General features: G+C 62.9%; 4 protein-coding genes across 4 annotated transcripts; 2 read left to right on the forward strand and 2 right to left on the reverse strand.

Moving 5' to 3' along the window:
* Positions 1-532: 532 nt before the first annotated feature.
* Pga5 (Pepsin A-5) lies at positions 533-4,892 on the forward strand (the record flags this gene model as incomplete). The annotated part of the gene is made up of 9 exons (XM_062768600.1): positions 533-795; positions 856-1,145; positions 1,199-1,460; positions 1,502-1,906; positions 1,958-2,218; positions 3,345-3,674; positions 3,781-3,831; positions 3,880-4,746; positions 4,793-4,892. The coding sequence occupies 9 exons, from the start codon at positions 533-535 to the stop codon at positions 4,890-4,892; spliced, it is 2,829 nt and encodes a 942-aa protein (XP_062624584.1).
* A 359-nt stretch (positions 4,893-5,251) lies between these two features.
* UBC23 (putative ubiquitin-conjugating enzyme E2 23) lies at positions 5,252-8,753 on the forward strand. The gene is made up of 12 exons (XM_062768601.1): positions 5,252-5,419; positions 5,564-5,623; positions 5,674-5,756; positions 5,854-6,124; positions 6,165-6,260; positions 6,307-6,444; positions 6,484-6,634; positions 6,689-6,845; positions 6,888-7,900; positions 7,945-8,133; positions 8,173-8,248; positions 8,285-8,753. Exons 1-12 carry the CDS (start codon positions 5,369-5,371, stop codon positions 8,739-8,741), a joined length of 2,742 nt encoding a protein of 913 aa, XP_062624585.1. The 5' UTR covers positions 5,252-5,368; the 3' UTR covers positions 8,742-8,753.
* Positions 8,754-8,817: 64 nt separating this feature from the next.
* On the reverse strand, positions 8,818-10,100 carry LOC62_02G002101 (uncharacterized protein). Its single transcript, XM_062768602.1, has 6 exons — positions 9,786-10,100; positions 9,674-9,747; positions 9,584-9,606; positions 9,424-9,534; positions 9,346-9,375; positions 8,818-9,242 (listed from the first exon to the last, which is right to left on the reverse strand). The coding sequence occupies exons 1-6, from the start codon at positions 10,071-10,073 to the stop codon at positions 8,860-8,862; spliced, it is 909 nt and encodes a 302-aa protein (XP_062624586.1). The 5' UTR covers positions 10,074-10,100; the 3' UTR covers positions 8,818-8,859.
* Positions 10,101-10,357: 257 nt separating this feature from the next.
* On the reverse strand, positions 10,358-11,979 carry rcd1 (Cell differentiation protein rcd1; the record flags this gene model as incomplete). The annotated part of the gene is made up of 2 exons (XM_062768603.1): positions 10,358-11,404; positions 11,457-11,979. The coding sequence occupies 2 exons, from the start codon at positions 11,977-11,979 to the stop codon at positions 10,716-10,718; spliced, it is 1,212 nt and encodes a 403-aa protein (XP_062624587.1). The 3' UTR covers positions 10,358-10,715.
* Between the last annotated feature and the right edge of the window lie 696 nt (positions 11,980-12,675).

A 12,675-nucleotide genomic window follows, 5' to 3' on the forward strand; every position in this document is an offset into this window, starting at 1 on the left:
AGTGGCACCCAGCACACACACACTGGCCTCCTTCCACTCACTCCTTGGCATCCAAGTGAATGCATACCGAACGCAGCAGCGAGCCGTGAGACGCATGGGGCACCCTTCTGACTTCTGCGATTGGCACAACCGGGAACGTGGCGGCGCACACGCCGCGCTGCGTCGGGGTGGCAGCTGCAGCCGATTCAACCACCTCGTCGTCTCGTCATCGCGGCGCTTCCTTTCAGCTACTCCTCTCCCGCCACACTGTGTGGCCGCTTTACGTGTACATACACCACCTTGTGTACCGATAGCGGAACTCGGGACACCGCTCCGCCCCGCGGCGGTGGTATCCCGAATGAAGCACAGCACAGTGGCGCCGCGGAGGCGCCCCGGGCGTGTGTGTGTGTGGCACGGGCCATCGTCGCCAAGAGCACCGGCCTCGCGGGGGCGCGAATGTTTGCTTGCCTGCTTGCTTGATTGACGGTCTGCACAGTCATATCTTCTCGACTCACCTTGCCACTTGACGCTCCCACACCCACACTCGTTCAACATGGTGGCCGTGTGGCCGCTCGCCCTGCTCGCCCTCGCGGCCGTCTCGCGTGCCGCCGACACTGGCCCGCAATCCTTTCCCCTCCGCCAGGTGTCGCAGCGAGAGAACCACCCCGACCCGGCCGTCCGCACCGCGTTCGCGCGCGACGAGACGCTGTACCGCCGTATCCGCTTCGCGTCGCGCCTCGGCCCGGACGAGCGCGCCGTGCTGGAGCGCGATGTCGCGCGCCTCGCCCGCCGCCGTCGGGATATGCAGACCACGCCGTATGTCCCGCTTTGCTAGCCAGCACCGATTTGCTAGCCAGCACCGCTGACTGACCCCAGGCTCCTCGACTACAACTTTGACATGGGATACGCGGTTGCCATGTCCGTCGGCACGCCGGCGCAGACGTTCGACGTCGTCGCCGACACGGGCTCGCACGACCTCGTGCTCTACGACGTCGTGTGTGCGGCGCAGTGCTCCGGCCGCCCAGTCTTCGACCACACCAAGTCGTCGACGTTTGTCAACCTCCAACAGGATGTCTACCAGGCGTACGGTACCGGCGATGCAAAGGGCGTGTTCGTCACGGACAGGGTAGTTATAGGCGGGTACTATGTGCAGACGCAGCCCATCGGTGCGTTCGTCGGGTCCTTTGGCTACCGGCGTGCTGCTCACACCCACGCACAGCACTTATCACGTCGAGCACAATCGTCCAGTACATGGGCTCCGGCATATCCGGTATCATGGGCTTTGGGTGGCCGAGCGTCGACAGCACGCAGACGGGCGACACGTTCAAGTCGCCCACGCCGATGTGGCAGGCTCTCGCGGTGAGCTCGTGGACCGACAAGCAGTTTGGCATGTGGCTTGGACGCACCAACGTCGACTCTGCGCACATCAGCAACGACGCGTTGGTGGGCTCGGTGCCGGGGATGGGTGACCTGTCGCTTGGGTAGGTGCCACTGCCGCACACCCAATCACTCACACCCGCAGTGGGCTCAACACATCGCTGTACACTGGCCAGGTGTCATACTACGACGCCAACGTCCAGCAGTGGTGGCAGATCGCGCTGTACAGCTACACTCTGAACGGCAAGGAGGTGGTGCTCGGCGGCGGAGCGGGCGTGGCGGCCGTCATCGACTCGGGGTCGACGGGCATCATGATGCCACAGCAGTGCGCGGCAGCGTTCTACGGCGCGATCCAGGGCTCCATCGCCGTCACGGATGCGAGTGGCAACCCGAACGGACAGTGGGCAGTGCCGTGCAACGCGAAGGCAAGCATCTCGTTCAAGTTTGGCGGCGCGAACCAGCCGTCGTGGAGCATGAGTGCGGCTGACGCGCTGCGGTCGTACGCCACGAGCCAGCCGACCATGTGCTTCGGCATTGTGCAGACGGGAGAGTAAGTGCCATTCGAGCAGACCTGACAACAGCCGCTCACACCCCGTCTCAGCTGGCTCCTCGGCGCGGCGTTCATGAAGAACGTGTACACTGCATTCCGGTACCAGCCGCCCCAGGTGGGCTTTGCGGCCCTGGCCCCAGCGTACAACTACCAGAGCACGAACGGCGGTGGCAAGGCAGGCGGGAGCGGAGGCGGAAGCGGCGGCGGCGGTGGAGGCAACGGGGCCAAGAGCCACGCCGTGCGCCGCGGCGCACTGCCGACCTTCTCCGCCGTCGTCGCCATGGCGATGCTGCCGTGGTTCGGCGCGGCGGTGTGAGACGGTCTCAGTCTGCCGCTTGCAGCATCTTTTGTAACTGTGCACGATGGACATTTGCAGGGCACGCACACTGGGGAGGTGGGGAGAGGACGAGTGCCGCTGCTGTCGGTGCAGTGCCGACAGGCGAGAGCCACGTTGTGCCCAGGGTGAAGCAGGGTCACGAAGGCTGGATGGACAGGCAAAGGATGTGAGACACCGCAGAGTCAAAGAGAGGATGCATGCCAGTCGCTCCGCACTGTCGATCCCCCGGGCGGTGTGCGGTATCATGCCGTTCCCACCACTGCTATCGCTCTCCTTCCAGTTGTGCATCTTGCGTCGAGAATAGCCCACGCGCTGCGGATGGCAAAAGTAGTGCAGCTGCGGATGTGAAGAGGTTGCCGAGGGGGTGGCTTTCACTGCGCTGCGCCATCCATGCCATGCCCAGAGATGATCGGGTTATTTTTCGACGTGCAAGGGCAGCATAAAGCCAACTGCGTTCAATCTTCGGGTAGAGGAGACTTTGAGCGTGCGACGACGACGACGCGCGCCGTGCAGCTCCAGTGTCCACGCTGGCCAGGGACGGCCCAAGGCGGTGCGTAACGGCAGGGGGGGCCAAGTTGCCGGCCGTGTCTGTTCCTCGTCCTTGCTCGTCCGGCGCTGTCCTCCTCGGCTCCCCGCGTCGCGCGCGTGTCTTTTAGGATGCCCGCTGCGTCGCCCGAAACATTAACTACTACTGATGGTGTGGCCCTGTCCTGTCACCAGGCTGCCTGCCCGCCCTGATCAAAACTCTCCACTCTTGTGCGTCGCCCCGTCTCCAACTCAAAACAAAAGGATGTGTTACCCTGTTGCACGCTGCACGACTAGCACGACTGTCGCCCCTCCGTCCCCCCCTCCCCCTCCGCCCCCTTGATCTTTCCCTTTCCCTGCCCATTAGCCTACTCCTCGACATGTCCGTCTCTGGTGCCTCTCCCGCCCAGCGTTGGTTGTACAGGAAAGGTGTGGTGGCATGCGGGCGGCTCTCTTTGCTGCTGCTGCTGCACTCGTAGACAACAGACACATCAAAGCGAAGAAACAAGAGGGATGCAAACCTGGTCGCTGTTGCACAACTACTCACCCCCATACACCCGTTTCATATCCTCGCAGCCTCTCGCTCGAGTCCCGTCTCGACGACGCCCGCACAATGCAGGCCGGCTTGCTCCTCGCCCTCGCTCTCGTCGGCAGCAGCGTGTTGGCCGCGCCAACGCCTTCTCCCCCCCGCCATGTCGAGGCAGTACGCTCTGTAACGCTAGAGCACGCCCCCGCCCCCCGCCACCTGCACGCCGACAGCGCCGTGCGCGCCGCCTTCCGCCGCGACGAGGCACTCCGCGCCCGCATAAAGTACGCCCCGCTGCTCGACGACGCCGAGCGCGACGTGCTCCGCCGCGACCTCGCCGCTGCACGCGTCGCCCGGAGGGATGGAACGGAACGCGTGCCGTGAGTAGTGGAATACAGGACCAAGATGCCGTCAAGTGGCCGCTCCGTCCTCGTGGCGCCTTTGCCCGCTGCCACAACACGCACACATACTGACCGAACCGCCCAGGCTCACCAGCTACATGTATGACACAGCATACCTGGTGACCATTTCAGTGGGGTAAGTTGCGGCTCGCCGGCACTCACGTGCATGCATCTGACCCACCAGAACACCACCGCAGGAGATCCAGGTCATCCCCGACACGGGCTCGTCGGACCTCTGGGTCTTCTCCGACCTGTGTACCGACTGTGGCGAGCGCCCCGTCTTGTTCCACTCGAAGAACTCTTCCTCCTTTACCTTTTCCGGCAAGTGGCGTAACCAGTCTTACGGGTCAGGCGAGGCGTCTGAGCAGCTGGCCAAGGACACGGTCTCGCTCGGCGGATGGACGGTCGAGGACCAGGACCTCGCCTTGTTCGCGAGTGGCGACGTCGCTGCTGTGCTCCGCGCCCCGATCGGTGGTATCATGGGCCTGGCTTGGCGCTACCTCGCGGCGGAGCACACCGCGCCGTGGTGGCAGAATGCGGGGCCGAACTGGCCAGAGCCCGTCTTTGGCTTCCACTTTGGCGACCGTGGCGCGGCCGGCAACCTCTCGGCGCACGACACGACCGGCATCGTCCCGACCAAGACGAACGCCGGGTCGCTCACGTTCGGGGGCCTGGACAAGGCGCTGTACACCGGCGACGTGCACTACATTGAGAGCACGCGCGACTGGTGGCGCATCACGCTCGACGGCCTCGCCGTCAACGGTCACACGATCAACGTCACCAACGTCTGGGGAGACCTTCCGTCCCTAGCTGTCGACACGGGCACGTCGGGCATCTTCCTGCCCCGCCAGTTCTGCGAGGAGATTCTGGACCAGATCCCCGGGGCGTCGGCCAGCGGCGACGACTACTTCATGCCCTGCGACACCAAGGCCGAGTTCGAGTTGACGTTTGACGGCGTAAAGTACCCCTTCCCCGCCCAGAATCTTGTCGGTGGCAAGGTCACTGGCCAGAGCAACCTGTGTGACTCTCTCCTCAACCCCGCTGTCTCTCAGTAAGTCGCACGGACGAGGTCTCGTTGGCGATTACTAACGCTCCAGACCCATTCTTGGCCTCTCGTTCCTCAAGAGCGTCTACACCGCTTTCCGGGCCGACCCACCAGCGGTTGGCTTTGCAACCCTTGCCCAAGCTCACAACTAGGCCGAGCTGCTGCTGCTCCATACCCCTTAGACCAGGCCGTTATTGTGCGCCGCCACGCGTGCCTGCACCCGCCACCACCACCACTACCCAATACACCCCACGGACATACCTTGACAGCATACTGCAACTTTTGATTCTGGCACATATACAGTACCACAGACGGACAGTGACTACACCACGCATGCATTACAGACATTTTCATATGGGCCATTGGAGCTGTTCGCCAGCACGAACCGCGGAATACACCAGCACCTATAGGAGCTGGCCGAGGCTCATTGGAATATTTGGTTCCGCATGGATTTCGGTGGTCGATGGCTACTTAGCAGCAAAGTCGCGCTCGACCACGACCACCCCACACACCCACACGCAGCCATCACTCCACTTGGACTTGCCACAGGCGCGCATTGCACAACCGCGGACAAGCATCGCGCACTTCAACAGCGACTCGCTTACTCCGCTTGCTACCCTAGCCAGAGATGGCGCCTCCCCAATCGCTTCCCGGCCTCCCAGACGACTTTGTGTCCAAGGTGAGTCTGAGCCGCCGCAGCACTCGTCAGCTAGGTCGCCCGACATGTGCGGGTTGGCCAACGCCTCGCTGCCTGCTGCCTACCGCCCGTTGTTTACTTACTGACGCTCTCTCCCCACTCTCGCTCGCCCATCGACGCTCTTAGCTCTTCCACGGAGATGTCGTGACCAAGGTCGCCGACCCAAACTATCGCGGCAAGGTGGTGGTGAGTGCCCTACCTGCCGGCTCATTGATACGGACGCTGACACACAACAGCGCGGCTGGACAGACGAGGATGCCCCGCCAGAAGTCGAGCATCCCGCCGAGCAGCCGCTCGTCCGCGGCGAGGTCATGATCTGGTGCGTAGGCGCGCGTGGCAATGCACGGACTGTTGGGCCGCCGGCCGGCCGCCCGGTGTGCTGCTGCTGCTGCTGTGCCCCGAGCTAACTGTCCCAGCCACATGCAGACGGGCGTGTTTGAGGTCGTGCCCGAACTCAGTCTCCAGCTGTTTGAGCGCAGCTTCCTCAAAGGCGACCTGGTCAAGCATGCCCTCACCGACCTCGAGAGCGCTGTTGTGGTCGACGTCCAGACCGAGTGCGTCGTCGAGCATGTCATGTCCCGCGAGCGCATCGTGCGTCCGGTGCCCTGGACCAAGCTCAAGAACGCGGTCCGCATCGAGGCCAAGGACAAGGTCGTGTACGATGAGTGGATCGGCACGGTCGAGGAGGTGGGTTTGACGCGATGGGCCGCTGGTCGCTGACGTCAAGGTATTCGAGGACGGCCTTATCGAGGCGGCCCGCGACGGTAGCTGCTACCGGATAGCGGAGATGGGCGGCTTGCTCGAGACTGGCCGTTTTGCTCATGTGTGTTGGCATGGTCTTGATCTTGGGCACGACTAACGCAATGCAGGAGGTTCTCCCAGACCACCCCGGGGTCATGGCCGAGTTCAACAACAGCTTCCCGCCATCTGCGAACGCCTCGACCGACCGCGTCATCAGCGTTCGCCCCCTCATCGTCTTTGTCATCTGGAACGCTATCAACCAGACAGTGAGTTTGTGGTTCACAGACATGGCTAACTCCCCGCAGCTCCCGATCGCAGAGCACGAGAAGCACCCCGAGCCCCAGCGCTTCTGGTGCAACGGTGACATTGAAAAGCTCACACATTTCGAGGGCATGAAGCACCAGGCACCTCCGCTGGGAACGACTGTGGTGTTTAGGGATCGCATGGACGAAATTGGTGGGTTGCGGGATGCTGCCACTGCAGAAGCTCGGAGCTGACACTGATGTGCAGAGTACGGTGCAAAGGCGACGCACCACGTCAATGGCACATATCAGCTGCGCGTGTTCCGTGTCGTTGAGAACAGAACCAAGCTCAAGCTGCGTTGGCAGGACGGTACCGAGACTGAAGAGTTCTCCGTCGGATTTGTTCCTTACCGCAATGTTGATGAGTGAGTAATTTTGTTCCTGGAGCCCCATTCTAACGTTCCAAGCTATGAGTCCTGGCCTGGAGAGCACCTCGTCTGGCGAAGTGACACTGGCGAGCGCCGACCTGCTGTCGTACAGAGCTACAACCCCCGCCAGCGTGTCGCCAACATCCTGCTCACGGACACAAAGGAGAAGGAGACCGTCTCCGTCTTGGAACTTGACACTGGAGGCTTTGGCAAGGCCAACTATGGCGTCGGTTTGGGCCAGCACATTCTGTTCTGCGACGACAACGGTGCGCAGACCCCCGAGGTTCCCGCTCTTGGCCAGGTCGACCCCCCAGAGGATGGCCGTGATGGCTTCCGCAACGAGCTCCACCGCCTAGGCTTAGACCAGGGCATGAACGCCGACGTCTTTGGCGGCTCCCTGCCAAAGGGTGACCAGTCGCTCGTCAAGTGGTGGGGCGAGGTCGTCGACTTGCATCTCGACGGCCAGGTCGAGGTTGAGCTCTACACTGGAGAGCGCCGCACTGTGAACATTAAGAATGTTATCATTCTTAACGAGCCCGAAGGCGCTTTCCCCGGCGAGTTTGAGGACGACGTCGAGAGCATTCACTCGGACCGCAGCTGGGAGACCATGTCTGGGGACGAGGACATGGCGTCCAACTGGGACAACGATGGCGACGCCACCCAGGACCGCTTCGACGACCTGATGGATGTCGAAGATGATGGCGCTGACAGCGTCGAGGTCGCCGACGACGACGAGGAGGATGCGCGCGCGGGTGAGGCTGTGGAGGCGTTAGTGTCCGAGGAGGAGGAGTCGGTTTCACCGCCCGAGACCCGTGTTGCCGAACCAACAGCCGCGCCGAGTGGCATCCAGGACTCGTCGGATGAGGCTGGCCCGTCGACCTTGGCTACCCGTCCCACTCTTGCTGGCGACGACAAGTGGACACGCTTTGAGATTCTTGAGGGGGCACCTGCCGATCACCACTACTACTCGGAGCCCCGTTTACCTGCGTCAAGCAAGGCGTACCACTCGCGTATCATGAAGGAACATCGGGCTTTGGCGAGCTCACTTCCAGGTAGGTAGCCGCACCCGTGGATGAAAACCTACTGACACCCACAGACAACATCCTTGTTCGCACGTACGAGGACCGCACCGATCTCATGCGCGTTCTCATCATCGGCCCCGAGGGAACACCATACACGGACGCGCCGTTTGTCTTTGACCTGTATCTCAATCCTACAAAGTTCCCCTTTGAGCCTCCACTCGTCTACTTCCACTCGCACACGAATGGCCTGGGACGGTGTAACCGTGGGTGTTGAGTCCCCGGATGTCTTGCTAACCCACCAGCCAACCTCTACGAAGAGGGCAAGGTCTGCCTGTCGATTCTCGGCACATGGGCTGGCGACAAGTCCGAGTCGTGGAAGTGAGTCAAGATGCAACGAGCACCACTAACGCCGAGCCCCACCAAGTCTTCGCTGCTGCAGGTCTTTGTGTCCATCTCTGGCCTCGTGCTGGTGCGATCACCGTACCACTGCGAGCCTGCGTTTGCCAAGCTCGAGGGCACACGTGAGGGACGGGTCAACTCTCGACTTTACTCTGAGAAGGCGTACGTCTTGTCGCGGTCGTTTGTGCGAACTGCGCTGGAACGGCCTCCGACTGGCCTCGCCGACGAGCTGCGGCATTTATATCTGGAGAAGGGACGACTGGCGTCCATCATCAACCATGCGCGCCTACTGATCGACAAGGGCGAAGCTGAGGCCGCCAATGGCAACGTGGCCGAGGACGAGGAGAACGAGGAGATGTGGAACGCGGACGCGATGGGCAGCTTGACAATGGGTGCGATTCTGACGCTCAAGCGGACCATTGCGGCGCTGCAGCGGATTGCGGAGCGGGAGGGTGTGGACGTGGGAGCGTAGGGGGAGCGGCAGACACTGTCCTAGATTCTTTGCATATGCATGGCACATCGCATGAGTGGGGGTCGCGGGTGATTGTGGTGCATGCTGGGAATACCGACTACTAGCCCATCGCCGCGCTCTAGGCCTCCTTGGGCGCGCTCAGTCCCCAGCGCCAGAACCACTGCGCGGTCCGGCCGAGCATCTCAGGCGAGCAGATGTGTCCGACGCCATCCTGGACCCAGATCTCGACGTCGCCAGGCGCGGCAGTGGCGAGGACGGCGCGGATGTCTTCCTGGCCATAGCGGTACGGCACGAGCTCGTCGCCGGCCCCGTGGAGGGTGAGGATCTTCTTGCCGTCGTATGCGCCTGGCTTTGCCTTCTTCTCCATCCACGGCCGCAGACTGGCGGGGAAGGTGGGTGGGGCGAGGGCGAGGCCGGAGGACACGGCGCGTGCGGAGAGGTACTTGACGAACGAGTCGGGCGGGAGGCCGATGATGGGGACGCCGATGCGGATCCGGGGTTCTGGACAGGCGAGCGTCAGCGAGCCTGTCGGGGAGCGAGCGAGCTGAGCCTGAGACTGAGACGCAGCTTCGCGCTGGCCTGGCGAGAGCATTGTGTTACTCACCCTCCGCAAGCAGCCGCCACACCGTGTTTCCTGCGCCCGTCAGCACGCCAGCCAGCCTGAGGCCGCGATGCAACCCACCACCCAGACTAATCCCCGTAGCCATCCACTGCGTCACGACGCGCTCGTCGCGCGGGAAGAGGTACACGGGGAGGAACTCGATGATGAACTGGTGGTCCTGGACTGCGCCGACTGGCGGGGGGAGGTTAGTGGGGACCAGGCCGGCGGAGGAGGTACGCACACACGGTCGCGGCCATGTCGGCGCTGTTGCATGGGTCAGCTTGCTCGCTCGCTACGCGCGCCTCGCTGCGCTCGGCGCTTGCTTGCTCACAGATGCGCGGGGTTCTGGTCAAACGCGAGGTTGGCCGTCCGGTGCTTGAGCCTCGTGCCGTGGTTACGATGGTCCTAGTCGTCGTCAGCTCGCCCCGAGCTGCCAAGCTCACCAGCGTGACCACCAACGCGTCGTGCGTCTTGACGCGGTCGCCTTTGCGCTCGAGCCGGCGCAGCTCGCCGAGCAGGCCAACAGCAAAATAGTGCATGTTCTTGACGCTATTGCACCGGCCGTGGCTCGCGATGATCACGCTGATGGGCAGGGGAGAGTTGCGGATCTCGTCCAGGCCGTACACGTGTACTGTGAGGTCCACGAGGTCGAGGGTACGCTTCGACGGCTCGCGGTGGCCTAGCGCCAGGGCGGGATAGTCCATCGCGTGGAGGACGGTCGAGGGCGGCATTGTGGTCGGTGGGTGAGTGAGGAGGAGATGGAAGAGCAAGCAACATGTTGAAGATATCAACCAACCGGACTTGGCCGAACGGTTATCGCGCGATCCGGCCCATGGCGTGTCTCACCTCATCAGTGACACGCGACGGAGTCGACGCCGCGCGCCGCGTCCAAACGCCGACAAGCAACCACCGCGACCCAGCCCCGCCCCCACCACATAGCCCACGGCGCTGACGCGCCGAGGGCTACTCCATCCTACGGTACACTTTACATTCAGATATCCGATGCTATGAAAACGTTTGGATTGGTACTACGGCGCGGAAACAAAGGGGGGCAACGGCGCAACCGCCGCCACATCCGCGCGCCAGTGTATGCTTGATGTTGCGTCGAGCGATCGTGTGCTGCGTACAACTCCGGCCAGTGCAATGCTATTGTAGGTGGTGGAGTGGGTTGTTCTCTGGCTTGCGAATTAGGCGGAGGTCGGGGTGGTGGTGGTGTTGGCCAGGCGGTGGCAGGCAGGCTCTGTCTGTCTGCCTTGCCTCGCGGCCAGGATGCTTGATGTGTTGGGGGTGATCAGGTTGATTGTGGTAGGTAAGCCCACCTGCGTGGCTAGGCAGGCCCACTCGCGGGGCTATCGCCACGCTCGTGTCTTATCCTACTCGCCCCTCTCGTTGAGGTTCACCAGCAGCGTCTGCAGACACCGCTTGGTAACAAGGTCGCCCTTGAGGAGGCCGGCAAATGTGCCGTCGCGCAGCGCCTCGGGGAGGCACGCGCGAAGAGCCTCGCGGGCGCGCGGGTTGTCGCTCATGCGGAGGTAGCACCGCACGACGTGCTTGAGGAGGCGGACCGCCTGGGTCTCAACCAGAGCCTGCACCATGTTGGATAGGACGGCGCCGACGGCGTAGAAGCGCTCGTACGTCTGGCAGATGTACTGCAGGCCAAGGTCGTCGAGCAGAATCTTCTGCACGATGAAGATGGCAACCGTCTTGGACAGCTCCGAGCCCGTCTCCATGATGCGCAGGCAGAGCGGGATGATCTCGGTCGAGAGCAAAAAGTTGATCACGTCAGAGTTGTCGTTCTGCTTGACGAGCGCGCCGATAACTCCCAGAGAAGTGAGGCGCAGGTACTCGAACGGCCGCGTCTTGCTCGTCGTGTTGAGGAAAGGGTAGAGGAAGAGCGGAATGTGCGCGTTGAGGAACAGACTCCTCGTCTCAGAGTGCGAGGCCACACACTGGAGCAACGCGAGGGCGTTGCACACGCGGTTGGATGCGTGCGCTGTCAAGACTGGCGGCGAGAGCGCCGGGTAGACATTGACAATCTCGAGGAGGAGCGACGACATGATGCCTAGGTGATGGGTCAGCAGCGCCCCTCGACTCCGCACAATAACGGCACTTACCAAAGCCACCCCACAGAACAAGAGCGAGATCCTCGTACATCTCGCGCTTCTTACTCAACTCGAGGAGCGCAGTCTCGCGGGTCTCGGGGTCGAGGAGCTCGGTGATGAGGATGTAAATCTTCTCCTCCTCGGAGCCAGCGGGCGGGGGGCTGCCGTTGGGAAGCAGCAGAAGCTTGCCCGTGCCCTGGGCGGGGACCGCAGTGCCCGCGATACCAGGGGGCGTGAATGCCGACGCGTTGCCCCCATTGCCGTTGCCGCCGAGGGCGGATGCCGAGTTGGAGGACACGAGGCCGGGGTGGCCGCTCGAGGAAGGTGGCGGGGGGTTGTTGAGGTGCTGAGCGAGGTTGTTTAAGAGGAGCGGCGCGCCCGACGCGCCCTGCGCGCCGAGCTGCTGCTGCTGCTGCTGCTGTTGCTGTTGTTGCTGCTGTTGCTGCTGCTGGGCCTGCAGCGAGGACGAACGAGACGACAGGTCGCCCTGCGAGGCGAACACGCCGGCGCCAAAGCCGCGGCCACCGCCGTGCATGCCTGCCGAGGTGGGTGTTCCGCCGCGCTGCTGGTGGTCACGGAGGCCCTGGGGCGGCGGGGTGTGCGAGTGGGGGCGCTGGGGATGGGCTGGCCACGGTGCAGAGGCTGCTGACGAATCGAGCGGGTGTGGGGGACGGGTCGCGAACATGCCCCCTATCGGGGCGGACGAGGGTCGCCAACGGAGTGAGCTGGCGCGGGGTGAGGGGGAGGGACGTTCCCGCGCTGGGGGCCCTGGTGTCGAGTCTGTCGAGGTGGATGTGGGAGTGGGTAGTAGTTGTTGTTGTCGTTGCTGATGATTGACGCGACGACGACGTGGTGGTGTGAGTGAGTGGGATGGATTAGTTCGAGTGACAGCGGCGTCGTGGGTTGTAATGACCGACTACAATGACCTTGCTGTGGCCAGATACCGCATACAGTGATGGTGGATTGACTGGGACCTGACTTAACGCCGCGTGTGTGGCACTGGCCCTGACTCGATCACTCAGCCTCACACCCCAGCCGCCACGGCCACCACCACCCCCTCGCCCCTTCCCCTTCACATGTCACGGCTGCATGATATCAACGACTACTTGCTATCTCTTTACTACACGGGTTGGGGGAATGCTTGAATGACAGGCGGTGTTCAACATGCACGATACACGAAGAGGGTGTGGGGGGGTATTTTATCGACTCAGGAACGATGGCTGGGGCTCAA

Source organism: Vanrija pseudolonga, chromosome 2 (genome assembly GCF_020906515.1).
Source record: "Vanrija pseudolonga chromosome 2, complete sequence".
Lineage (NCBI taxonomy): Eukaryota > Fungi > Basidiomycota > Tremellomycetes > Trichosporonales > Trichosporonaceae > Vanrija > Vanrija pseudolonga.